This window comes from Camelina sativa, chromosome 6, assembly GCF_030686135.1.
Source record: "Camelina sativa cultivar CO46 ecotype springtype chromosome 6, ASM3068613v1".
In the NCBI taxonomy this organism is placed as follows: domain Eukaryota; kingdom Viridiplantae; phylum Streptophyta; class Magnoliopsida; order Brassicales; family Brassicaceae; genus Camelina; species Camelina sativa.
Genome location: NC_141885.1, coordinates 19,444,167 through 19,467,918, shown reverse-complemented (window position 1 = coordinate 19,467,918; position 23,752 = coordinate 19,444,167). Strand labels below are relative to the sequence as shown.

At 37.4% G+C, this 23,752-nt stretch overlaps 8 protein-coding genes across 11 annotated transcripts; 3 read left to right on the top strand and 5 right to left on the bottom strand.

Moving 5' to 3' along the window:
- The first annotated feature begins 539 nt into the window (after window positions 1–539).
- LOC104791656 (uracil phosphoribosyltransferase, chloroplastic) lies at window positions 540–3,056 on the top strand. The gene is made up of 13 exons (XM_010517592.3): window positions 540–783; window positions 893–994; window positions 1,078–1,156; window positions 1,383–1,441; window positions 1,538–1,615; window positions 1,714–1,795; window positions 1,892–1,940; window positions 2,016–2,077; window positions 2,303–2,370; window positions 2,471–2,526; window positions 2,609–2,656; window positions 2,738–2,806; window positions 2,900–3,056. The coding sequence occupies exons 1-12, from the start codon at window positions 637–639 to the stop codon at window positions 2,790–2,792; spliced, it is 885 nt and encodes a 294-aa protein (XP_010515894.1). The 5' UTR covers window positions 540–636; the 3' UTR covers window positions 2,793–2,806; window positions 2,900–3,056.
- Window positions 3,057–3,343: 287 nt separating this feature from the next.
- LOC109124742 (small ribosomal subunit protein eS21y) lies at window positions 3,344–4,250 on the top strand. Its single transcript, XM_010517590.3, has 4 exons — window positions 3,344–3,472; window positions 3,606–3,687; window positions 3,806–3,938; window positions 4,035–4,250. Exons 2-4 carry the CDS (start codon window positions 3,638–3,640, stop codon window positions 4,098–4,100), a joined length of 249 nt encoding a protein of 82 aa, XP_010515892.1. The 5' UTR covers window positions 3,344–3,472; window positions 3,606–3,637; the 3' UTR covers window positions 4,101–4,250.
- Window positions 4,251–4,330: 80 nt separating this feature from the next.
- Window positions 4,331–6,590, bottom strand: LOC104791655 (aldo-keto reductase family 4 member C11). Its single transcript, XM_010517591.3, has 7 exons — window positions 6,327–6,590; window positions 6,175–6,225; window positions 5,666–5,742; window positions 5,472–5,559; window positions 5,022–5,297; window positions 4,679–4,927; window positions 4,331–4,576 (listed from the first exon to the last, which is right to left on the bottom strand). Exons 1-7 carry the CDS (start codon window positions 6,444–6,446, stop codon window positions 4,490–4,492), a joined length of 948 nt encoding a protein of 315 aa, XP_010515893.1. The 5' UTR covers window positions 6,447–6,590; the 3' UTR covers window positions 4,331–4,489.
- A 107-nt stretch (window positions 6,591–6,697) lies between these two features.
- Window positions 6,698–8,377, bottom strand: LOC104791653 (small ribosomal subunit protein uS3y). Its single transcript, XM_010517588.3, has 5 exons — window positions 8,156–8,377; window positions 7,897–8,044; window positions 7,631–7,802; window positions 7,152–7,338; window positions 6,698–7,062 (listed from the first exon to the last, which is right to left on the bottom strand). Exons 1-5 carry the CDS (start codon window positions 8,183–8,185, stop codon window positions 6,859–6,861), a joined length of 741 nt encoding a protein of 246 aa, XP_010515890.1. The 5' UTR covers window positions 8,186–8,377; the 3' UTR covers window positions 6,698–6,858.
- A 245-nt stretch (window positions 8,378–8,622) lies between these two features.
- LOC104791652 (CASP-like protein 5B2) lies at window positions 8,623–9,805 on the top strand. Of its 3 annotated transcripts, none has more exons than XM_087453355.1 (3): window positions 8,623–8,750; window positions 9,272–9,404; window positions 9,495–9,805. In XM_087453355.1, exons 2-3 carry the CDS (start codon window positions 9,288–9,290, stop codon window positions 9,693–9,695), a joined length of 318 nt encoding a protein of 105 aa, XP_087309481.1. In that variant the 5' UTR covers window positions 8,623–8,750; window positions 9,272–9,287; the 3' UTR covers window positions 9,696–9,805. The 3 variants fall into 3 exon arrangements, with proteins under 3 accessions (XP_087309481.1, XP_010515889.1, XP_087309480.1); XM_010517587.3 differs by having other exon boundaries at window positions 8,625–9,111; XM_087453354.1 differs by having other exon boundaries at window positions 8,651–9,073.
- A 163-nt stretch (window positions 9,806–9,968) lies between these two features.
- Window positions 9,969–12,279, bottom strand: LOC104791651 (wall-associated receptor kinase-like 15). Its single transcript, XM_010517586.3, has 3 exons — window positions 11,431–12,279; window positions 11,275–11,334; window positions 9,969–11,176 (listed from the first exon to the last, which is right to left on the bottom strand). Exons 1-3 carry the CDS (start codon window positions 12,233–12,235, stop codon window positions 10,122–10,124), a joined length of 1,920 nt encoding a protein of 639 aa, XP_010515888.3. The 5' UTR covers window positions 12,236–12,279; the 3' UTR covers window positions 9,969–10,121.
- A 1,622-nt stretch (window positions 12,280–13,901) lies between these two features.
- LOC104791650 (ultraviolet-B receptor UVR8-like) lies at window positions 13,902–17,239 on the bottom strand. 2 transcript variants are annotated; one of them, XR_015559662.1, is made up of 12 exons: window positions 16,823–17,239; window positions 16,620–16,693; window positions 16,424–16,508; window positions 16,188–16,277; window positions 15,866–16,102; window positions 15,534–15,773; window positions 15,339–15,382; window positions 15,033–15,215; window positions 14,829–14,919; window positions 14,696–14,755; window positions 14,439–14,482; window positions 13,902–14,337 (listed from the first exon to the last, which is right to left on the bottom strand). XR_015559662.1 is itself a non-coding variant. In XM_087454164.1 (11 exons), exons 1-11 carry the CDS (start codon window positions 17,025–17,027, stop codon window positions 14,215–14,217), a joined length of 1,416 nt encoding a protein of 471 aa, XP_087310290.1. In that variant the 5' UTR covers window positions 17,028–17,239; the 3' UTR covers window positions 13,902–14,214. The 2 variants fall into 2 exon arrangements, 1 of the variants encoding a protein (XP_087310290.1); XM_087454164.1 differs by lacking the exon at window positions 14,696–14,755.
- A 1,864-nt stretch (window positions 17,240–19,103) lies between these two features.
- On the bottom strand, window positions 19,104–19,724 carry LOC104791649 (transcriptional regulator TAC1-like). The gene has a single exon (XM_010517584.2). It carries the CDS (start codon window positions 19,647–19,649, stop codon window positions 19,230–19,232), a length of 420 nt encoding a protein of 139 aa, XP_010515886.1. The 5' UTR covers window positions 19,650–19,724; the 3' UTR covers window positions 19,104–19,229.
- Window positions 19,725–23,752: the final 4,028 nt, after the last annotated feature.

Below are 23,752 nucleotides of genomic sequence, written 5' to 3'. Positions count from 1 at the left end.
ATAAAGAAATGATAAAATTACTAATTCTAAAAGAAACTTAGCTTCTATAATTAAGATAATTATACAGCTAATTATTACTACTTTAAAAATGTAATCATAAAGAATTTACAAAATTACTAATTCTAAAAGAAAAATGATTATTTTTTCTTTAAAATAAATAAACTTCCATAATTCAGGAACGTATATAATTAATTATTAATCCTAAAAAAAAAGATTGTAACTATTCACCTCTATATAAACAAATAAGTTGTCTCATATATTTTCTCATCAAACAATACACTTTTCTTCAAAAACATCACATTTGCTTCAACTACATTGGTAAAGCTTCTCTTTTTCTTTTTTAAAAGTTATTATTATTTATATAGAGTTGTCTCAAATTATATAGTAAACCTTCATGTTATGTATCTGTTATTTATTTATTTTGTTTTTACATTGAGAAACAGCTAGATTAGTGAGTTATTCTTGAGTAAAAGAAATTTACTAGTGTATTTTAATAAAAAGAAAGCCCAATGGGCCGTAAGAATAAGATCCAAAATCAGTTTCGGAACTATACTACTCGATTGAGAGCCGGTTTAAGTTCGCCCGCCCTATCGTCTTTGTAAAAAGATTCTAACCAGATTGGGAACATCGACGAAAATGGCGTACTCAATTAGTAGTAACGCATTCAGGTGTAGTTCCGATACGCTGCGTTTTAGTCCCCGACAACAACAATGCAGCAGCCGCCTAAACCCTAATCCTTCGTCCTCTCTCCTCTCCTTTAATTTCTCCCCGATTCTCGCCCGAGTATATATATAAATATATTCTATTATTCCTTAGCTCGCTTTTCGAGTGAAACGCTTTTTTGTATATTCAAACTGAATATTTTTTGATTTTCTCGAATTTTGTTGTATAGAATTCGGGTGCTTCCTCTTCGTCTGTTTCCCAGCGGAGTATTCGAGTTAGAGCTAAAATGGCGGCTTCGGAAGGTTCTATCAACGGGAGCAACAGGATGCTGGTAAACAAACAAAAAAAAAACATTCGGATTGAATTTTTAGAATTTTTTTGAAGTTTTTGTGTTGATTTGATTTTGGGTTTCAGGTGTTTGTGCCACCACATCCGTTGATCAAACATTGGATCTCTGTTCTGAGAAATGACCAGACTCCTTGTCCCATATTCAGTGAGTAGATAAGATTTTTTGAGTAGAGATGCATGTAGAACTGAATTCAATTTCTGATTCGTTGGATCCTAATTTCTTGAATTTAGTGAACATTCTTTAGCTCTTAGACTAAAGTATCTTCTACATTGCGTTTGAATATGAGTTTTTGTTTTTGTTTGGGTCAGTTTGCTACTATACAAGTCTCTGTTTGCTGTTTAAAGCTTGAGTTTTTTTAAATTATTCTTAGGGAATGCAATGGCTGAACTAGGGAGACTACTCATGTATGAAGCATCACGAGAGTGGCTGGTGAGTAACCGTTTTAACAAAGTTTCACATCTCTTTTTCTTGGATTCGTTTTCTCTGGTTTTTTGCTTATTGTTTCTTTGTCTGTGTGTTGTCAAGCCAACCGTTGTTGGAGAAATAATGTCTCCATTGGGTCCTGCTTCTGTTGAATTCATTGATCCTAGAGAGCCTATTGCGGTTCGTTTAATTCCTCCAACTCTTCCTGTCTATATATACTTTCTTCTCGGATGTAAAAATGTAAAACATATCTGACACTTGGTTTTTGTCTCGTGTAGGTTATTCCGATATTGAGAGCTGGTCTTGCTCTTGCAGAACACGCATCCTCGGTTTTACCGGCGAATAAAGTATATCATTTAGGTAAGTACTTTCTTGTTCGAAGATGTCAAACATGAAGACTTTTTTTTATTTTATCTAATAGCTTATGATGTCCCCATGCTTTATCCTATTTGCCAGGAGTAAGTAGGGATGAGAAAACACTTTTGCCGTCAGTGTATCTTAACAAGTAAGGACTCTCTGCAGCATTATGTAGTTTTACTGAAGTGTTTTACAATAACAGCTTTTGATACATCTTCTTTAGGTTGCCTGATGAATTTCCCAAGAACTCGAGAGTATTTTTGGTCGACCCAATGATTGCCACAGGTAAGAAAGTCTTAAATCAATTCTTGTAATGTAATGAGTTTTAGTCATTTTAGCCTCCTCCATATTAGAAGTGTAATTAAGGTTTGATGTTCAAATGTACACGATAATATGGGAATGTGAACGCATGACATGGTGATACCAAACTGTTTCATAGCTTGAAGTGTAGGTTTAGCAACAGCTTGGTTTTTTCTCTATGCTTGAAAACACTGTTTATCTGTATGTTAGGTGGTACCATAATAGCGGCGATGGATCTATTGAAGGAACGTGGTTTGTCTGTTCAGCAAATCAAAGTGGTAATCATATATATATATATATATATAGAAAGCAGTTTTTTGTCAGAAATCTTGGCTACCTCAAGTAGTTTGATTTTTTCCGGTACCTCCTTGATTACAGATTTGTGCGTGTACTGCACCTCCTGCACTGTCGAAGCTTAATGAGAAATTCCCTGGGTAAATCAATAGCAAAAGATCAACTCTCAACTTGTTTGACATTTGGTTAACTCTTTACTAAACTGTTTGCAACATATTTCAGGCTTCATGTATATGCTGGAATGATCGATCCTGAAGTCAATGAAAATGGGTAAGTCAGATATACAAGTTCACACGTTTTCGATTTTGGGTTCTTGGCTTTTAATTTCCTTGTGTATTTACAACGAAATAGGTTCATAATACCTGGGCTTGGAGACGCTGGAGACCGCAGCTTCGGGACGGAATAAGCTTTTTGATGAAGGTGCTTCTTGTGTAGCGTTTTTTTTAATCTTTACAGTCAAATTCATTAGACTAGTTTGGTTTCTTACTTTGTTTCGATATGTCTTGATTTCAGGTTATTGAAACTTGAAAGGGTTTTGATAAAGAGTCAAAGATTTACAAACAAGAAGAATCTGAATTCTCCTCATTATTAAGAAACAAAGAACAAAAATCTTGTAAACACAAATGTACTTTGGGGAGTATTATCGTGATTTATGTGTCATTTTTGTCAACTGTCTCTACAAAACCATTTTTGAAAGAACAAAAATATGCAAGCAAATCTGAAAAAAGCATTTAGATGAATCAGACATTTGAACCAAATTTCAATTTGAATACCCAAACTAAACCACTCTTTTGTTTTGGTAACGTTTCCCGAGTTCCGATGATGTTATAACCAAATCAACATGTTTACAAAGAACAAGCGTCGGTCTAATTCTGGTTTAAAACCTTTGGTAGTTCGGTTCGATTTAAATTTAAAACCCGCTCTAATTGGATCGGTTTTTGAACAAAACATAATAAAGGGGTATAGTGGTCATTGCGATAAAAGCAAACCCTAAGAGCTCTCTACTATAAATAAAATAAACCGACCATTTTGTTTCATCTTCGTCGCCGCCAACTGATCTCAGATACTTCTTCTTCTTCATCACAGGTGAGAATTTATCCTTAAAGAGTCTTAGTCTCTCCTTCTTCCATTGATATCTTATGGATTAATCTTTTATGAATCATTTGTTCTATTGCTAATCTGATTGATTTTTTTTTTTGTGTTTGTTTAACCTGCTCAGATCCTTTTTGTGTTCAAGCCAAATCTGTAAAAATGCAGAACGAAGAAGGTCAGGTCACAGAGCTCTACGTTCCAAGAAAATGGTATTATCAGGTTTCTTTGTTCTCGACGTTTGATTAATACTATAGTTTAAGCTAAATTATCTTAATTAAGTACTAAGCTGATTCGTTTTTTTTTTTTTTTTTTTTAAAAAAAATTCAGCTCGGCAACAAACAGATTGATCACATCAAAGGATCATGCTTCTGTTCAGCTTAACATTGGTCACCTTGATGCTGATGGTGTTTACACCGGCCAATTCACCACTTTTGCTCTCTGCGGATTTGTCCGAGCTCAGGTTGGTTGGATTACTTCAAATTGCTTGAATTAATCTTCCCACAGTTGTGATAACAAAGATCATTGATTGTGTTTTATTTTTTAATTGAATCTGCAGGGAGACGCAGACAGTGGCGTGGACAGGCTCTGGCAGAAGAAGAAGGTCGAAGCTAAACAACAATGAAGACACAAAATCAAAGAATCTCGACCTCTTTGTTTGCTTTTTTTTTTGAGGTTTCCATTTAATATTAGCAATGTGGCTTCGTTCGTTTCTCTGCTTGCGAATTCATGTTTTTGGATTTTTCTATGGTTTATGAAAGATATTTATTATTAAGCTTTTGAGGCCAATGGAATCAAATTCTTATTAGAGTCTAATTTTTGTTTATGATTATCATAGACCACAATGCTTAGTGATTTGTCTGGTGTACTTGAGAAACTGTTATTGAAAAAGTTGAATCGGTTACACATTATTTCCCTCGATTAAAGTATAAAACAGTGGAACATAGTTTTCTCCATCTTCAAACGAAAAATGGTTAAATCTTTAAAATTCAAACAAAAGACGTCTTGGTTTCATCATATCTCACCATCCCAAAGCTCTTCAAGTGTCTTGTATGGACTCAACGTCTCATGTACAAACGACGTGCCTTGAACTAACCTAGCCTGCAGATTTATATGGCAACAACGCCAACAAAAAATTTAAGTTTAGACTCTCATAGAGATTCTAAATTTGCAGGAATGTGTGTGGTTTATAGTTCTACTTACCTGCTCTATCTTAGAGAACTTGTCAAACATTTCTTTTGGGATTGACCATCCCAATACATCAAAATTTTCTCTGATTCTTACTTCATTTGTGCTTTTGGGAAGCACACTATGACCCATTTGAAGTCCCCATCGAAGCGCGGTTTGTGCAGGAGACTTTCCTAGTTCTTTCGCAACCATTTCCAGGACCGGACTCTTTAAAACATCGGCTTTCACCCACGTTGTTCCAGGAGAACCCAGTGGCGAATATCCCTGCAACAATCGGAATTCACGAAGTGTATAAGACTATAAGCATAAAATTATGATTCCTATAATGATTTGGACATGTTAGTGTCTTCAAACTTACTGATAGGTGAATCCCTTTGGACTTGCAGAACTCATGTAACTTATGTTGTTGCCATGAAGGATGACATTCCACCTGGTTTACAGCGGGAGGAATACGAGCAGCCTCCACGAGATCTGAGAGTTTCTTTGTAGAGAAGTTACTTACGCCAATGACTCGTGCCTTGCCTGAATCATACAGTGCTTCCATTGCTTTCCATGTGCTAGGAATATCAATAGGCATAATGTTCTCAGGCTTAAACTCAACAGTGCCTTTCTTCAATCTAACAGGCCAGTGCATCTTGAGAAAAGATATCAAATGAAACCAATCAAAATACAAGTAAAAGCTTTACTAGAGTTTCAAATCCAAAGATCCAACTAGTTCTGTAAGAACAAATCAAGGCTAAGCAAGAAACACATCATGAAAACTGTTAAGATAATAAAATTAGCATATGTTCAAAGGTGTCATGCTTACGAGATACAAATCAACATAATCAAGCTGGAGATCCTGTAGAGTTCTGTTCAATGCATCCTGTACATCCGGAGGGTCGAGATCAGTCAGCCTGTCATGGCATAATTTGTAGGTTATAAGAGATTAGAGAAATGCTAAGCAGACGCGAGGGAAACTGAAAATGCGTAAGAAAACATGAAATGTTATGGACAAAATACCAGATTTTTGAAGTGATGAACAGCTTCTCACGCTTCACTACGCCATCTTCAAACAAATTCTTCAGCACTTTCCCAATCTGCAGGTGGAAAAAGTTTTCATTATCTCCACAGCGAAAGTAGAATGTACATATCAAATGAACTTAACAACAGTTTATATAACAAATAACACCATCAACCCTTCAAAATCTAAAGCTAGTTAAGAAGAAGATAAACAAAACAATGTGTGCCAATTGTCATTCCCAAAAAAACAGGATAACATACTAAATCCAATAAGAACGATCATACCAACTGTTCTACTAAAGAGCATCAAGCTACGCCAAAAGAAGAACAAAAAAGAGATGATACAAAATGTGTGGAAACATGAGGTAGACAAGATTCAGATGCCGTCTAATTCAAACAGGCAAGAAGATAATGAAGAACCTAAAAACGCCAATACATACTAAATTTGCCAGAGATGCAAGGTTTAGCAGATACAAAAAAAAAAAAAAAATCAGATCGGTGAATTTAACCTCAATTTCATTGCCATATCTTGAAGCACAATCAATATGCTGATACCCAATCTGCAAAAAAAAAAAGAAAAGAAAACGATGCTGTTAAGATCTGAAATCAAACCTTGAACATCTAAGTATGAGTGACATGAGACGGAAAATCACGTACGAACCTTCACAGCGGCGGCGACAGCGTCTCCAACGACGCCAGGAGCAGCTTGCCATGTTCCGAGACCGACAGATGGGATCTTTGATCCGGTGTTGAGTTGGAAGAATCCGAGTTCGTCCGCCATTGTTAGAGCTTTAAGAGTGCGATTTAGATCTCTCTCTCGTTTCCCTATTTAGTATTTACAATAAGGCGGAGGAAGAAGAGTCGACAGAGCGGGAAACTCGTCGGCGTTATTATTTCTAGACGGCTAGATTTCGAACACGTGGATGATCCAAACGCCACGTTACATGTTCAATTTCACCAATTTAAATACAATATATATTCGAATAATATTCTGAAAATTTTCGTAAGAATAAGAAATAATAGAGAATATGATTTATGAAGTTTTTTCCAACACTGGGAAATTGAGATAACTTTAGATAAAGATTTGGTGGAGGGAACGTGTCTGATTCGAAGATACGAGAAGCTACAAACTGTCAAAAGAGGAAGAACAGTTGAAAACAAAATCACATCGACTAGTAAAGAAAGGGATTCTTCTAGGCCATTGCAGGGTAATCTACGGCTGTAAGTGGGGGTTCAGGAACAAGACCAGCCGGAGCAGAAACCTGAGCAGGTGGGTAGCTGGTATCTTCATCCTTAGGAGCATGAATGATCACAACATCAGGCAATGGTGTCTTTGGTCCGTTAATGCCCTTAGGGTCCCAATCAAGCATAACCTTCACCTTGATTCCCAACACACCCTACACATTGCGGTTTAACCAGACTTAGATATTAGACACACATTGCTGAATTACTAACACACTAAAGAACATCTCCGAAGGATATTTACCTGTCTGAGCAGAACATGTCTTACTGCAGAGTCAATGTACTCCTTAGTTGGTTGACCAGATGAAACCATGTAACCATCCTTGAACTTCATCGACTTAGCACGTGCAGCACGGAGCTTTCCACTTACAATCACCTCGCATCCCTTAGCTCCACTCTCCATAACAAACCTCAACACACCGTAGCAAGCCCTGTACAACATAATATCATTGCAAACATTAACATCTTTGTATGAGAACATTAAGTAACTTTGAAATTCCATGTACACTTACAACCTAGTTGAAACCTTACGTCTGAGGCGTGTTCAGTGTATACAATTATTCAATACCATTCTGTATATGACAGACATATATTACAACTACTCTATACTAAACATATAACTAATAGTAGTTCGGTGAATGAATAAACGAGCTAGTAGTAAGTTGCCAAAACCAATTTCTCAAATGAAGTATCCAACGAAAAAAATATACAAAAATGTCATACCTACGAACAGCAAGACCACCGAGAAGCTTGTAACGCAAAGACTCAGCCTGAGCAATGGCACAGAGACCTCTGTTAGTCACCTTCTCAGCATAAAGCTCAACACTGTCTTGTGGGAATTTGAATCTCTTCTGGACAAGTGATGTCAATTCCCTAATTCTCCTCCCCTTCTCACCTGTATCCAAATAACTATCCTAAATCAGATCTCGACACACACAAGTCTCCAAAAGATTTCTAATTTCCAAAAATGAAGAACAGTTTCAACATACCGAGAACGTTCTGGGTACGTGTGGCCCTGATGATAATCTCAGTCCTCATAGGAGTAACCCTAACCTCAACACCAGAGTAACCATCCTCTGCAAGCTCTCTGGTGAGAACCTCGTTCAATTCAGCGTAGAAGACACCGTCGGCTACAAACTACAAATGAAAATCTCAACAGAGTTACTCAAAACAGTTCCAACAACGATGCAGCGAGATAAATCTATCGAAATGTAAACAAAAAAAATAAAATGAAATCAGAATTCAAACCTTCCTCTTCTTGCTGATCTGAGTCGTCATGATTGTGCGAATGTCAAAATCTGCCGATCTCTGGAAACCCTAAAAATGAGTGAGTACAAGGAGCCGTAATCTCGAGAGAGGTGTGATATTAGTAGTATTTATATTTGACCTAATTCAGAAAATCAGGTTTCACGTCCAAATTTACTTTGGGCCATAAAGGCCCATACATTGATCATAAAAAATAGTTAACTCATTAGTTTGGTGTGGGCCTATGGATGTTTTCAAATATGTATGTTTTTAATCAAATAAACAAAAAAGACTTGTGTCGCACCTAAAAAGTCTGAATATTCCGTATTTTATACACATTTCCAAAACACAAAAATGAAATTATTTTCAGACAGTAGAATTAAATTGTTTTAATAAAATTACTTAAAAAGTAGAAAACCAAGTATAGTTACTTAAAAACCAACTAATAAAAAGTTAATATAAAAGTTTCCATATTTAACTCAACAAAAAAAAAAATCTGTCCGCCACTAAAAGCAACAAAAAAATGTCAAAGGGAGAAAAGAAAGAAGGAAGAAGCTTAATATCGAATCTAAGCCGTTTTGGGAAATTCTATTAGTAGGTAGGTGACTCAAAAATCTCATCCTCTTCCAGCGTTCTCTTCTTCTTTCAACTTAGCTATCTATGGAGTTCCTCTGCTTTTCCCCGCCAAAATCCCTCCTGAAGCAAATGTAGCCTTTTTCCAATTGCGAAAACTAGGGTTTTTTTTTTGTTCCTCTTTGTCCTCTCTGATTTTATCAGAAAAAATTTCTGGGTTTTGGGAAAGAGATATTGGAATCGTTGTTGATTGAAATGAAGAAGCTTTTCGGAGGTCCGGGAACTTTGTGTGGTCTGTTACTGAGAATCGGACAATGTGCTTCTGCTGCGGCTTCAATCGGAGTTATGGTCTCTGCGAAACAGTTCTCTGTTCACACTGCTTTTTGGTGAAGTGTTTGTTTTTGTCTTTCTGTCTTTAAGCTTGTTTTGTTCGCTTAGATGTCGGATTTGGCGGATTTAACAAGTATGATAATAGAAAATCTCTGCAATGTTTTTGAGTTGTGAAGTCTTGTTGATGTTGTATGGATTTTGGGTTTGTTTTTTTAGCTACTTGATTGCATCAATGGGTCTTCAGTTGCTGTGGAGCTTTGGGTTAGCTTGTCTTGATGTTTATGCTCTCAGGGGCAAAAAAGATCTCCAAAACCCAATCTTGGTTAGCTTATTCGTCGTTGGTGATTGGGTATGCACCACATTTCTGTGGGTTTGTTACACTAAATTCTTGATATGATCTTGTTTGAAGGAAACTGAAATGTTTTTTCTTGTTTTGCAGGTGACTGCAATGTTATCTCTTGCAGCTGCATGTTCATCAGCAGGAGTTGTAGTCTTGTATGAGAAAGATATCAAGTATTGCAATACTCAGAGCCAATATCCATGTCTTAGGTATGAAGTAGCTGTAGCCCTTTCCTTCGTCACTTGGATCCAAATCGCTGTTTCTTCTCATGTCACATTCTGGATCTTAGCTTCTGTTTAGTTTCGAAAACAAACCCCACCTTTGTGTTTTTTTTCTTCTTGGAATGTTGAGAACATCTTTGTAGTTTTGAGATCAGTGTTTCAAATCGAATCCATCAGTGTTTCTTGAAATCAAACTATTGCTACATAGATATATATCTCTCTTTTAACTCTTAACCACCACACCACACCACACCTTACTTATCGAAGACTCATAAACCTTGTTATATACATTGAGGCATTGAGCACTATAAAAGTAGTAATCAAAACTTGATGAGTGTAAATCTTTGATCCGTTTTACAAAACTTTCTTCCAATTGCCAACTACTACATCTTTTGAAAACAAATACATTCATAGACGAGACATGTATATTCTCACTAGTGAAATTATTATTTATTTACAGAATCCTTATACGACACAACAAAACGTCGTTTTACTTCACAAACTTTCAAATTCCGTGTAAAATGCTCTCGATCTCCTTCACTACAACATTCATGGTTGGTCGACATTGTCTAGTCTCCTTCACACACCGCTCCGCCAAAACTCCAAGCTCCTTCATCGACTCAATCTCCATCCCCGTCGCTCCTTTACCGATCACAGGATCAATCACATCCATCAATCTCCCTTCCTTCAAAACTTTCCTAACAAACACAACCAAATTCACATCTTCCTCGTCTCTATTGAAATCGATCGCCTTCTTACAAGTCAACAACTCGAACAACACAACCCCGAAGCTATAAACGTCGCTCTTATCCGTCAACTGGAAGTTAAGATAGTACTCTGGATCTAAATACCCTAAGGTTCCTTGCGCACAGGTAGTAACGTGACTCACATCACTCACACCTAATCTTGATAATCCGAAATCAGCAACCTTAACATCAAGATTCTCATCTAGTAATATATTACTCGATTTAACATCTCTGTGATAAATCGGCGGTGTAGCTGATGAGTGGAGATAAGCAAGTCCTTGAGCCGTCTGATGAGCGATCATAAGACGTCGCCGCCACGGTAAAGGATCATATACTCCTCCTCCTCCTCCGCCGCAGTAGATGTGTTCGTACAAAGTTCCGTTAGGGACAAACTCGTAAACTAGTATCGGCATATCTAATTCAATGCAGCATCCGAGAAGCTTCACTAGATTCTTATGGCTAACTTGGCAAAGGATCTGAACCTCGTTGACGATCTGGTATATGCTCTTCTCGTTCCCTAGCTTAGCTCGTTTCACGGCTACGGTGGTGCCTTCGTCGAGGTTTCCTTTGAAAACTTCGCCGAATCCGCCGAATCCTAGGAGGTTCGATTGGGCGAAATTGTTTGTTGATTTGACGATTTCTTTGCCGGTGAAGATTCGGTCGAGTCCGGTACTGTTTGTAGTCAATAAGTGACGGTGTAGTTTCCTTACGCTCGCCCACGATTGGCTTCCGGCGGTTATCCGATTCTGCTTTGAGATGATCATCTTCATTACGAATCCGGCGATCAATAAAGCTCCCACACCTCCGGTTAAACCTGTTCAATAACCGAACTAATCAGTCTAACATCGAACCGTACCGCCCTATATCCAAATAATCAACCCGGTTTAACCATTCGGTTTTAATGATACTTACCTCCGATTAAAGGTAAATTGCTCCATCTTTTGCATTTCTTTCCCTTAGAACACCGGTTAACTTAAAAATACAAATAACAGATTTTTCATTTAGTTAAAGAAAATAATCAAATCTCAAAAACAAAGTCGAAGTCAAAATCACAGAACCGGACCGGACCTTCACATACAGCGTTGACCGAGTTCCATCGAAACCCTTTCTTGCAGAAACATCTCTTCTGTCCTAAATTCGAAGAATCGCCTAAACAAACCGAGTTCACCAAATCTTTGCAATCTCCCTGAATCTTACAAACCGGTTCTCTCGGAGTTTCCCATAGTATCTCAACGGCCGGTTCACCCCATTTACTAACCGGCATCAGCAGATCCAGATTCATAAAACTCTGATAAGCCGAACACATATCTGTCCTAGCTCTGTAAACTTTATAAGTATTAACAGATGCACCGGTTTTATACCAGCAGCACGAAGACACGCCTCGGCACTTGCTTCGTGCTTCGAGATTCTGGTTGAGAAACTTGTGGCACAAGCTATTGTCTGAGCAGTTAAACCCTTGAGAGCTGTACGAATCTAGACCATCTTTTGTACAATTCATGATTATGACCGTGTTACTACTACTAACGTTGAAAGGAAGGTTCGGGTCTAGCTGAATACCGTGGTACTTGATATCGACTGATACACATCTGTTTGGCTCGAACCCTGGTGGACGGAGCACGAACCGTTGGCCTAACGGGTCAATTGTTTTGATCGGATTGGTTGATCCGTTGAGCGTATCGAACCATAGAGAACCGCGTTCATCGCACCGGATCTTGTAATCTGGATCGCCACAATCTAGTCCTGTACTTAGCGGGTACGGGACTTGAGTGGACCCGCAGTTAGGGCATCGTTTGAAAGCTTTTACAGTAGAAGAAGAGAAGGAAAGAAGTAAAGTAAGAGTGAGGGTGATGAGAGATAGCCATGGGAGCTCCATTTTTTTTGTTTTATTATGGGCAGGTGCTTTCTCAGGGTGTGTGTGATATATTAGCTGCATGTGTACTATGATTCCCGTTTTCATCTTTTATAAAATAATGGTATTGTTTTTGTCAAGTAGATAGTTTTAATGTTCCCGATTGCATCAGGGGGTACATTAAAAGCTGTGTTTTGATATTTTGAATTGACCCAAAATTCTGAATATTTTTACTTCGTTAACAAGGGGAACACATGTGGAAGATGTTTTTTCTTAATTGCGTGCACCATACGTTCCATTTATTCTACACATTTTGGTGGAATATATAGTTTGGAAATATATATGATTTTCCAAATACGAGTGTATTACAACGTCGGAATTAACCTGAGCAGCAGCTCTTGCGGTGAGTAAAAAAAAGTTTACCTATAAATTTTAGAAATATTTTTTATTCACCTTTTTGGGGGTTATTTCTCTCCAAAATATATATATTCACTACTACAATAATTGAATGATATAATCCTTGACCGGTGCACAAAAAAAAAAAAAAAAAAAAAAAAAATCCTTGACCAAAACAAAACTTTGGTGTATCCGAGGAATATATATTTCTTTATGATTGTAAGTGCAGTAGCCAACTGGCCTGTTATAATGTGTTACAGTGCCAATAAACCCAAGCATATAGTTTATTAGTAACATTTAACGTAAAATATTCATTCTTCTGTTTTTTTTTTGGTGATTTTACTATTTTTATATTTGCACTACAAATCTGGTTTCCCGAAACTTCGGACTGATCGTGGGTGAAGAGTCTTTCTGCTAAGGATACGTTTTTCACAAACCATTCCTCCTCAGATAAGGCATTCGACTGTAATTCATATTATGAGTAGTCAAAATAAATTATTTATACAGAGATGAAATTAAAATTAATTTGCTTTGTTTAAAGAAAAACAGTAAATTTACGACAGATCTTAGATATCACCTATCCACTCTACGTCAATCCATTCTCAGTTGAGTTAACTTTTTAGAAAACGCAACAATCTCTTAAATACTAGCTAGTATATAGTATTTGTATGTACTATATTAATAATCCTTAAATAGCTCTAAATAAGGTAGCAAAATAAGAAGAGATGTCTCGTTAAAAAGCAAAAAATATAATTAAATGATCTTTACTCGCCAAAAAATTAGTAATCTTACTGACTTTTGCTTGTACATCCATGTTAAGCTAGCCAATTAGCATCTATCTTACTGACGTTTGCTAGTGCGTCCATGTTAAGCCTTGTGCCTTCCAACGTATTATACAGCAATTACAACATTATTATACTGCACTTATAGTGACACTTGTTTCGGTTTCCCTAGTTGTTTCATTGTTTAACTCATATAAAAAACTTAATGGAAGTACACGACTGTTATTTTTTAAAATTTTAGTCACAAGTTAGCTGTGATTCGACGTATATTTATATATTTGACCGTGGATCTACGCTTGTCATGGAATATACTAAAGATTTCCCAATCATCCTTTTCAACTCGGCAGTTTATTAAACCTAATTAAACTAGTTTCATTGCGTGGTTGATTGTAAATTTGTAACTAGTAGATGAGTTATCCTCCCAACTCTTAAAAAAACTGTAGTCACGACTAACACTGATTGCACGCCTTTTTCTGATTCCTGATACAAGTGAAGTGCTGTGACTAAGACTGTACAAAGCAGGACACTGACTTATTGTTCTTTACCAATCTAAAAATCCAATCGTTTTTACACCAAATCTAAAGAAACCTAAAGATCCTTTCATACCAATCAGTATTTTATTCTAGTGTTCTGCCATTTCCCCATGTTACACAATACAAAGTCAAAGCCCTCTCCCTAAGGAAAACATGAAGACAGGGAAAGACTGAAGAAGAAAGTACATATAGCAAAAAGCCTGTATGTACAGCTTCTGTCAAACCTATAGGCACCTAAAGTGGCGAAAACACGAAAATGTAATATGAGGATCTGGTGCCTGGTTGGGAAACCTCAAGTGGGTGAGTCTGCTAGTAGCAATGTATGCCACCATCCACACGCCACTTTCCTCAGTCTGCAGCCATCCAGCTGGACTTGAGTAGGAATGTTCCGGTCAATCGTGTCCCCTAGACCCAGCTGTTGAGTAACAAGAGGGATGCAAATGAGATACTTTTTGTACAAATACAGTGATACTGAGACATAACCGGTTAGCAAAGCAAAACAGAACAACTTCGTACCTGCCCGTATTTGTTCCATCCCCAACATAGCAACCGACCATCCTCTGCAGAAACAAAAAATACAGTGGGAATCAGCAAAATCGAGAACACACTTAGTAGTTAGTACCTCCATCACAAAGTTGAACTCGAATCAGAAAGGGCAATCTACATGTTCCACGAACATGTTCCATGTTTCAAAACGAGGTTATGACTTTTTCTCTCTTGAAAAACTTAAAGAGAGACCACAAATTAATACTGAAAACAATTCAAAAGGAGACCTGAATACAAGTTGCAGCATCTCACAAGCTAGGGCTCTTTAGTATCTTCTCGTTAAAAAACTGAAAACAAATTGCTAGGGCTCAGTTCGGTTCGGAGAGGTCCCTTTCTGCAATTAACATTTAGTAACCATACCTGCCAAAACCGCACTATGCCGCGCGCCGCAACTAACTGTTTTGGCATGTTTACCCTCCAAATTCTGGCCATCCAGCAATCTCGGTATCATCTACATCACAAGACAGATGATACAATCTTTCAGTAATACCAAATGTTTCAGTTCATGCACTGCAGAAAACTTCCAGAATTGGTTTACAAACTTTGGATTACAAGAGATGTCACCTCAGCATGATCAGTGCCAGTTCCCAGTTGACCAAATTGGTTTCCACCAAAGGCATACACTTTACCATCACTAGAGATGCAAATAGTGTGCCACAATCCAGCTGCTACGCTTTCCATCCGAACACTCTGCACTGATGAAACAGCCATGGGCCTTAACTGATCATTTGTGTTTCCATGGCCACACTAAATGCAAAAAATTGTTGGGTTAGCATGAGCACATGGAGAGGCTATACCGAATGCAGTTAAAGTCAAAAGCTTAGTCAACTAGATAATGAGACAAATATTGCTACGCTGTATAACATTCACCTGTCCATAGAGTCCCCATCCAAAAGTTATTAACCCTCCAGTATCTGCAACTAGGAAGGACGAGCAATCAATATCACACTATCACAAAGTTTTCCAACTTTAGAAATACATACTGCAACGTAACCTCCTATTCTTTCATTGCACATGAGTTTGATCAGTAATGTACAGAGGAAACACTCAGAAAAGAAAATGGACCTGTAATTGCCACGCTATGACGACCTCCACAAGAAATAGCCTTTATGTGCCGACCAGGTTCTCTTGTAACTTGAGTAGACGTGGTTGTTATTCCTTGATGCAATATGAAAGATCTTTCTTTTCCAGATCCGGGTGATTCAAAGCAAGGTATTAGATGAGGAGAGGAGACCATTTTAATCCGGGAACCCAATCCTAATTGCCCTTCGCCTCCATATCCCCAACCCCAAATCTGTCCTATATCTGAAACTTCCGCAAAAACATGATCATCCTCAAATGAATCTTCAAACTACAAGGTAGCAGCTTCATCTCGGATTTGTATTATTCAACTTCACCTGACAACGCAAGAGTATGCCGACCACCAGTAGCAACACTGGTGATCCTCACTCCAAGGCCAACACTCACAAGTGAAGGTGTGATAGCAAAGAAGTCCTCTCCAAGTGAAAGGCATTCGGCTTCATCTTTGGCAGTTGAAACCCGCCTCCGCTTCACTAACTCCTCCCCTCCCTTCCGATTCTCATTCTGCAGTGTCATACCACTTGCTGCATTTGAACCTTGTGATGATGGACTCACTATGAAAATTCGAAAACATACCATATCCATCAACAGTAAACAAATAACACAACTGAAAACCAAAGATATCCCAACCGATCTCACCTTGCTCATTCGAGCCACTCTGCTGCTTTCTAACAGGATCCTTTGATGGAATGCATTCCTTCCAACCCCAAGTAAATGCTTCACCAGCCTCTGTACACACCACCAACACACAGGTCATCAGTAAAATAGGAAAAGAGTTACCAGTGTCATTACTCCATTTCATGTTTAAGTTAACCATCCCTAAATATTATAGCTTAAAGAAGTCAAAGTAGAGAAGTAAAGGCTAGTCAAATTACCTGTAACAACCGCACAATGTGCCCATCCTGAAGAAGCCTGAACGACTGGAGCCTCCGTGGGAAGAGGAAACGGCTCTGGAGTTTCCTTAACCAATCGTAACCAAGAAAAGACAAAAATCGAAATCAATTTCGTAACAAAAAGAAAAGATGAAGAGATGATAAGGTTCCATAATTTTGAGAAAAAAAAGAGCTTTACCCCATGCTTTCCAGAAGCGACATAGCTCTGTCCTTCATCATCAGTAGAACCCCAAGTTATAAGCTTCCCCTTCTCTAATAAAACCCACCAAACATACAAAACCAGTAAAAATCCCAAAAAAAAAAACCCAAAAGCTATGATCTTTTTGCTGGACACGAATTAAGTTTCGGATAGATCGAATTCAGAAATCAGTAAATCAAAACCTGAAATAGCCATAGCGAATCCACAACCGCCGCCACAAACATCTTTCCACGAATCTCCACCGTGAACAGCAGCAGGTAAACGCACGGGAACAGGAGAGAGAATAGGGGATTTCTCGGGAGAAGCTCCTGGTAAGTAACCGGACATGTAGACTACAGTCTCCTTACATTCCCCAATCTGAACATTTCCTCTACTGTTTCCATTCATTGCACAGATTCTTCCAAATCCACAATCACCACCATATAAAACACACGCACCCAAATCCAAAAACAAAACCTTTTAGCGACAAAATCTAGTGATCTGCGTTTCACTTTCACGAATAAATCGCGTTTGGCAAAATGAGGAGTAAAGTAACAGAGAGAGTCTATGAAACGGAGAAACAAGAGAGAACGAGTTGACTCACTAGAAACAGAAATAATGAAGGTGTGGGGAGAATCAATTACGGGTTCTTAGGTTGTGCCACCTCGGATGCCACGTCATGTTAATACCACGTGGCATAATCGTGACCGCGTGTATTATTATTTTTTTTTAATACGAAAAATGTGGAGAAGTTTCTGGAAGCAAAAAAAGAACATCCTCAAATTTTGAAGCAGCCTTTTTCTCCACTAATGGACGCGTGGTTACAAATTTCATTAGTTTCTTTTTTAAAAAGAGATTGGAGTTCAATATATAATTTGACTACGAAACCTTGGTTTATAAAGACATTAAGCGTATATTAAACCAAATTTGCATAAGAAATATGAGGAAGACATCCCAACTGACCAATTATTATTTGGAAGCTTTCTTAATGTGAAGTGTGTGGACTTATGAAAACAAACTTAGTTTTTAAAAAAAAAAGATTTGTGTGCCGTATATTGACCTCTTTATTATTTTTGTACGTAATAGTGCGATCAAATACAAACCTAAGGTAGAGATAGATGTTATTCAAATGCAAGGACCATGTCCATGCATATCTCAACTTAAATATTTGTTTTCTCGTGGACTTTTTTTTTTTTTGTTACCTTAGTTATCTTGAAATGGACTGTAGCTTGTTTCCAAAGCAATAACGAAATTTTCATGCATTTTTTACCAATTACTTTACTCAAATAGTATAATTTAACCGCACTTCGCATACTCACAGTTCAAACACAATATAATTGTACATCATCATGGCTTTTTTTTTCTTCTTTTTGTCTATTATCGGTTACGTTCATAATAATTACAAGATCATTTGAAACAGCTAGCTAAACGATGAAATCATCACATAAGTATAGCTCTCATATATGTATACTCATGCTAATGCAAAAAAAAAAAAAAAAAAATGTATACTCATGCTATCCCTATGTTCTCATATACATATAATGTCTCTGTGTTTTTTCGTCGTTAAAGTTTGATTTGTGATTTCAAATCAATGTGAGGCGGGAGGATGGGATTGGATAGAGAGATTCAACACCGAAAAAAAAAAAGAGGAGATGGGTGGGAACTAGATAAAATCAATGGGTTAGGGGGAGGTATTGGTTTAGGATTTAGAAAGAATTTTAATGACTTTAAAAGTTAGGTAAAATATGTTGTTATTCAATCAAGACTTTTAAAAACTCTTTAAAAATTTGGTGTTATTGGTTGTGGATTTGTAAAAAGTTATCTAAAATCTTGATAAATCTAGTGTTATTGGATTAAGAGTTTTATAAAGTCATTAAAAGTTTTATGTTATTCAAGTAAAACAAAAGAATCTTGGATTGTTAATGAATTCAAATTTTATGTTATTGGTTTAGGATTTTATATCATTTTCTTCATAACAAAAGTCATGAAAACTTTTTCATCAAATAGAAAGATTTTACAAGATTAGAAAAAAAAATCATCAAGATTTTAAAAAACTTCCTAAACAATCTCTTGGAATCCTTCATTTTTAACTTTCAATTTTCTATGATTCTAACAATCAGCAAAAACATAAATTCATTCAAATTCTTTCTAAATCCTAAACCAATACCTCCCCCTTAATTTTATCTAGTAGAACCTTAAAAAAAAAAAAATCTCTATTTTTAGTTATTAATTATGGTAACCAATCAATATGGCAACTATAATTTTTATATTTCCGTCGTTTTTCTTTGATAACCTTTAGTTCTTTCTATTTTTTATTTTTATTTTCTAATTAAAATCACTATAGGGCGCATAGTTTTTTGTTTGTTTGTTTCATGTTTCATAAAATTCACAATAAAATATGATTGAACCCTAATTATACCAGTTAGGCGTATGTGGTAAATAAACAATGATGGTCACCAATAAATGATTATAAACTCATCGCAATCAGTAACCAACATATATTTACATAATAAATGTTAGTTTTTGTGTAATATTAACAAATCAATACCTAGCTAATCAAACGAAATTATTCACATAATTACATACTAGGTGATTAAATTATTCAAACATTTACGTACTTGTTGATTTCTTATAAGGATCTAATCCTAGCCGGAGCTCAAGATCTATCACTTCTGCACTTTGAGATAAAGCCGTTTCAAGTATCCTCGTTTTGTTCCTTTCTTCATCTCCTACACAGTTATCGCTTTTATCATCTTCTTCTTTTGTTGTTGGTCGACGGACCGTATCAACGAAGAACGGTAACTCAATAAGCTCTTGCTCTAACTGAATTGTCGAAGTGGTGGCTTCTTCAGTATCTTCTTCTTTCAGGTTCGCTTGTCGAAGTTTTGCCCTGTCTTTTCTGTGGATGTTCATGTGCCCTCCTAAAGCTTGTGCGTTGGAGAAACCTCTCTCGCAAAAATCGCATATGTATGGTCTTGCTTGTGATCCGGACCATGAGTATGATCGACGATCCAAGTATTTTCTATTCATTTGTATACGATATATATCGAGAGAAATATAAACGAGGGAGTGTAATTTCGATCTGCGAAGAGATGCAAATTTGATAAAACCATCACAAGATATCATGAGAAAGGTTAAATATACTGATATACAACGTGATAATTGGTCTTTCTAAAATTTAAAGTCAAAGCCGACTTTTTCTAGCCGACAAAATGTGTAAAGATAAGCTATGTGGTTATTGTCTCGCGATGATTGGTTCTTATATGTTTTAAATTCATTTTGGCGTTTACATTTTAACTTTTATGGAATACTAATATATATATATATATATAGCCGACAGTGTAGATATATACGCAAATTTTCCTTATAAAAAACACTAAAATTTATGAGTTTATTAATCAAAATAAAACACACTGTAAATATTAGAATACATCCAAAATATACGAATGTAAACAGATGGAGCGATGTCTTAATAGACAATGTATCCCAAAACACATCCAGATACACACGTATAAAGAGCGGTCGATCGATGACATATATATATATATATATATGTTTTACAATTTTCTTTAATCAATGTCATTAAAAAAACACTTATGAAAGTCATTACACAAACTATATGTTTATTGACTTGAGCGTTAGATTTTTCATCCAGTTAGAGATATGTATGTATATATCTGTGCGTCGGCATCATCGATCTCGTATACGCTATATTTAACTGCTTTTACTAATGTCAAATGTTAATCAGTATTTTATTAGAATCTTAGATTATGTTCATTCTTAATTTCTGATGTAAGAATATAAACTAAGAATGTAGTTAACAATTCTTTCTTTATGAATTTAGGGTTTAATATTAAATCTATATATGAAGACATTAAGCCGTGTTAGATTTTAGGGTGAGCTTGTAAGATTTAGCTCAATGAAAACACAATATGGATTGAATGATCTGATCTTATTCATCCTCGTTCAATGTCTTACAAAAGCTGAAACAAATAACTGAAGCAAAGCATGACTCCACTAACTCAACTAGTAACTAGTTTTACGGAAACACAAACTTGACCAAGTAAACTATAGAGAACAAGTCTCCTTATTGCTAGATTTGTGGAAACAACTAAGACACGAAAGACAATCCAACAAACTCTCCTTTTAACTGAACCTTCTCAAAGAGTCAGTTCAAAACACGCATTCCAAACGCTTCTCTGATCCTCTGAAACATTGCCATCCTCATAGGCTTAGTCATGATATCAGCGAGCTGCTCCTCAGTTCTGCAGTATTTCAGTTTAATGACTCCTTCTTTAACCAAATCCCTTAGAAAGTGATAGTGAACCCTGATGTGCTTCGATTTACCGTGTAACACAGCATTCTTGGACAACTTGATGGTTGAAGTGTTATCACACAACAACACCATTTCTCCTTCTTGATCGTAACCAATCTCTTTCAGAATTCTTCCCATCCACACAGCTTGACAAGCAGAAGTTGATGCTGCAACATACTCTGCCTCGGTAGTGGAGAGTGTCACGATAGGCTGCTTACGTGACTACCATGCTACAGCTCCTCCTCCCATTAAGAACACATACCCTGATGTGCTCTTGCTATCATCTATGTCTCCCGCATAATCACTGTCTGTGTAACCAACAAGCCCTGTTCTACCCTTCTTTTTGTACCAGATTCCAAACTCCATGGTGCCTTTCAGATATCGCATGATCCGTTTTACTGCAGCAAAGTGTAACTGTGTGGGATTGGCCATGAAACGACTGACGAGACACACCACAAACATGAGATCAGGACGTGTTGCCATTAAGTACATCAAGCTTCCCACCATTTGTTTGTAGAGTGTTGAATCGACCTTCACACCTCTTTCATCTCGGCAAAGTCTCTGACCAGGAACAATTGGATTGCACACAGAATTGAAGTTCTGCATTCCAAATCGTTCGATGACCTCCGCTGCATACTTTCTTTTTGACAAATAAAAATACCATCATCCTGTTGCACTACTTCTATGCCAAGAAAATACCTCATTCTCCCTAAATCAGTCATGTCGGATTCCCTTTTCATAGACTGTTTAAACTCAGCTAGCAACTCTTCATCATCACCCGTAAAGAGCAAATCATCAACATAAATACTGACAATGAGTATTTTACCTCCTTTGCGCTTGATGAACAAAGTTTGCTCGTTGATGCTGCTCTCAAAGCCTGCTTTGATGAAATAAGCTTCTATACGACTAAACCAAGCTCGTGGTGCTTGTTTTAGTCCGTATAAAGCCTTATGGAGCTCATAGCCTTGAGGTTGCTGCACATAAACGTCTTCCTGCAACTCTCCGTGTAAAAATGCAGACTTGACATCTAACTGATGAATTTCCCACCCTCGATGAGCAGCTAAAGCAATGATCATCCTCACTGTATCCATTCTAGCCACAGGTGCGAAGACTTCCGTGTAGTCAACCCCATATTCTTGTGCATAACCCTTCACCACGAGTCGAGCCTTGAATTTGTCAACCTCTCCTTGCTCATTAAGTTTGGTCTTGTAGATCCACTTTACGCCAATCGCTTTGACTGCAGCTGGAAGCTCCACCAAAGACCATGTCAGATTCTTCTCAATCGAACATATTTCTGCATCCATTGCGGTTTTCCACTTCGAGTGTTTGACAGCTTTCTAGAAGGAAGTCGGATCTGAGATCACCATAAGTGCTACAATCTCCTCCTTCTCAGATCCTGCTTCCACCATGTTTGCCTCTTCTTCAGTGTCTGATAACTCTTCCCCCAATGTGTAATCAGCGTGCCAAACCGGTGGTCTTCTTATTCTGCTCACTGTTGCATCTTTTGGCTGAGCATGAGTTTGTAGAGGAGGGTGAGGGTGAAGGTCTCCATCACTATTGTCTCCTGTTTCCTCCACTTCTTCCTCTTCTTCTTCAATTTCATCGAACTCATGCTCATCTTCCCACTCGAGCTTTATGTTCTGTTCTGCAGAAAGACTTGAATCCCAACTCCATTTTTTATCTTCTTCGAATATCACATCACGACTGATATGAGTCTTCCTTTCTATCGGATCATACATCTTGAACGCTTTTGACTCGCTATTGTACCCAATCATGACGCACTTCACGCTCTTGTCATCTAACTTGGTTCTTTTCACATCTGGAATGTGTACATAACCAATGCAGCCAAAGATACGGAAATGCTCCACTGATGGCTTGTTCCCACTCCATGCTTCCTTTGGAGTCATATCCTTCACGATCACGGTAGGAGATCGATTTAGGACATGATTTGCCCATTGAACTGCATCTGGCCAGAAACTTTTTGGTACTTCCTTCTCTATTAGCACAGCCCTCACCATATTCATGAGAGTTCTGTTCTTACGCTCAGCAACGCCGTTCTGCTGTGGAGTGTACGCGGTGGTTAATTGGCGTTTGATTCCTTGTTCCTTATAGAACTCTTTGAACTCAATGGAGTTGTACTTTCCTCGTCTGTCTGTCCTCAGACATTTGATGAAGCTTCGTGTCTGTTTCTCCACATACGCCTTGAATAGTTTGAATTGGTGAAAAGCTTCTGATTTTTCAAGAACAAAGTAGATCCATGTCTTCCTTGAGAAGTCGTCGATGAAGCTTATCAGGTATCTCTTCTGGCTGTTCGATGATGGAGTTATTGGACCGCATAGATCAGAGTGGACAAATTGCAGCTTTTCTGTGGCTCTCCCCTTGCTCTGCTTTGGAAAGGAAGTTTGATGGTGTTTGCCTTTGACACATGATTCGCAGGTCACCTTTGTTCCTCCAAAGCTTGGTAACCCCATGACCATCTCTTTGTTACGCAGGGTTGAGAGACCTTTGTAAATAATATGTCCATACCGATGGTGTCATAGCTCTTCTTGGTCTGCAATATTGACCTGCGAACACCTCTCCTCCTTTGTCTTCTCATTTGTTTCTCCCACCAGGATAAACATTCGATTAGCACTCATGACTGACTCTGCAATTTTTCCTCTTGTGGGATGAAAAATGCTGCATGTGTTCTTTTCTCCTCCTTTGAACAGAACATCGAGACCCTTCTCTTGAAGTTGTCCAACACTCAACAAATTATTTTTCAGCTCCGAAACATAGTACACATCATTGATAACATAGCTTACTCCATTAAGCGTTATCT

Bases quoted from the DNA above. Each gene is read 5' to 3' on its own strand.
- LOC104791656 (XM_010517592.3), top strand. From the start codon at position 637: ATGGCGTACTCAATTAGTAGTAACGCATTCAGGTGTAGTTCCGATACG. The intron at 1,941-2,015 runs GTAAGGACTCTC...CATCTTCTTTAG, and splicing joins CCGTCAGTGTATCTTAACAA to GTTGCCTGATGAATTTCCCA. The intron at 2,371-2,470 runs GTAATCATATAT...CCTTGATTACAG, and splicing joins CTGTTCAGCAAATCAAAGTG to ATTTGTGCGTGTACTGCACC.
- LOC104791655 (XM_010517591.3), bottom strand. From the start codon at position 6,446: ATGGCGGACGAACTCGGATTCTTCCAACTCAACACCGGATCAAAGATC. The intron at 5,743-6,174 runs GTTAAATTCACC...TTCCACCTGCAG, and splicing joins GATATGGCAATGAAATTGAG to ATTGGGAAAGTGCTGAAGAA. The intron at 4,577-4,678 runs GTAAGTAGAACT...ATAAATCTGCAG, and splicing joins AGTTCTCTAAGATAGAGCAG to GCTAGGTTAGTTCAAGGCAC.
- LOC104791649 (XM_010517584.2), bottom strand. From the start codon at position 19,649: ATGAATAGAAAATACTTGGATCGTCGATCATACTCATGGTCCGGATCA.
- LOC109124742 (XM_010517590.3), top strand. From the start codon at position 3,638: ATGCAGAACGAAGAAGGTCAGGTCACAGAGCTCTACGTTCCAAGAAAA. The intron at 3,688-3,805 runs GTATTATCAGGT...AAAAAAATTCAG, and splicing joins CTCTACGTTCCAAGAAAATG to CTCGGCAACAAACAGATTGA. The intron at 3,939-4,034 runs GTTGGTTGGATT...TTGAATCTGCAG, and splicing joins GCGGATTTGTCCGAGCTCAG to GGAGACGCAGACAGTGGCGT.
- LOC104791653 (XM_010517588.3), bottom strand. From the start codon at position 8,185: ATGACGACTCAGATCAGCAAGAAGAGGAAG. The intron at 7,339-7,630 runs GTATGACATTTT...TATGTTGTACAG, and splicing joins GGTGGTCTTGCTGTTCGTAG to GGCTTGCTACGGTGTGTTGA. The intron at 7,063-7,151 runs GTAAATATCCTT...CGCAATGTGTAG, and splicing joins GACATGTTCTGCTCAGACAG to GGTGTGTTGGGAATCAAGGT.
- LOC104791652 (XM_010517587.3), top strand. From the start codon at position 8,981: ATGAAGAAGCTTTTCGGAGGTCCGGGAACTTTGTGTGGTCTGTTACTG. The intron at 9,112-9,271 runs GTGAAGTGTTTG...TTGTTTTTTTAG, and splicing joins TCTGTTCACACTGCTTTTTG to CTACTTGATTGCATCAATGG. The intron at 9,405-9,494 runs GTATGCACCACA...CTTGTTTTGCAG, and splicing joins TATTCGTCGTTGGTGATTGG to GTGACTGCAATGTTATCTCT.
- LOC104791651 (XM_010517586.3), bottom strand. From the start codon at position 12,235: ATGGAGCTCCCATGGCTATCTCTCATCACCCTCACTCTTACTTTACTT. The intron at 11,335-11,430 runs GTCCGGTCCGGT...TGTATTTTTAAG, and splicing joins GGTCAACGCTGTATGTGAAG to TTAACCGGTGTTCTAAGGGA. The intron at 11,177-11,274 runs GTAAGTATCATT...GTTATTGAACAG, and splicing joins CAATTTACCTTTAATCGGAG to GTTTAACCGGAGGTGTGGGA.
- LOC104791650 (XM_087454164.1), bottom strand. From the start codon at position 17,027: ATGAATGGAAACAGTAGAGGAAATGTTCAGATTGGGGAATGTAAGGAG. The intron at 16,278-16,423 runs GTAATTTGACTA...TGGTGTGTACAG, and splicing joins ACATTGTGCGGTTGTTACAG to AGGCTGGTGAAGCATTTACT. The intron at 14,920-15,032 runs GTGACATCTCTT...CTTGTGATGTAG, and splicing joins CTGGCACTGATCATGCTGAG to ATGATACCGAGATTGCTGGA.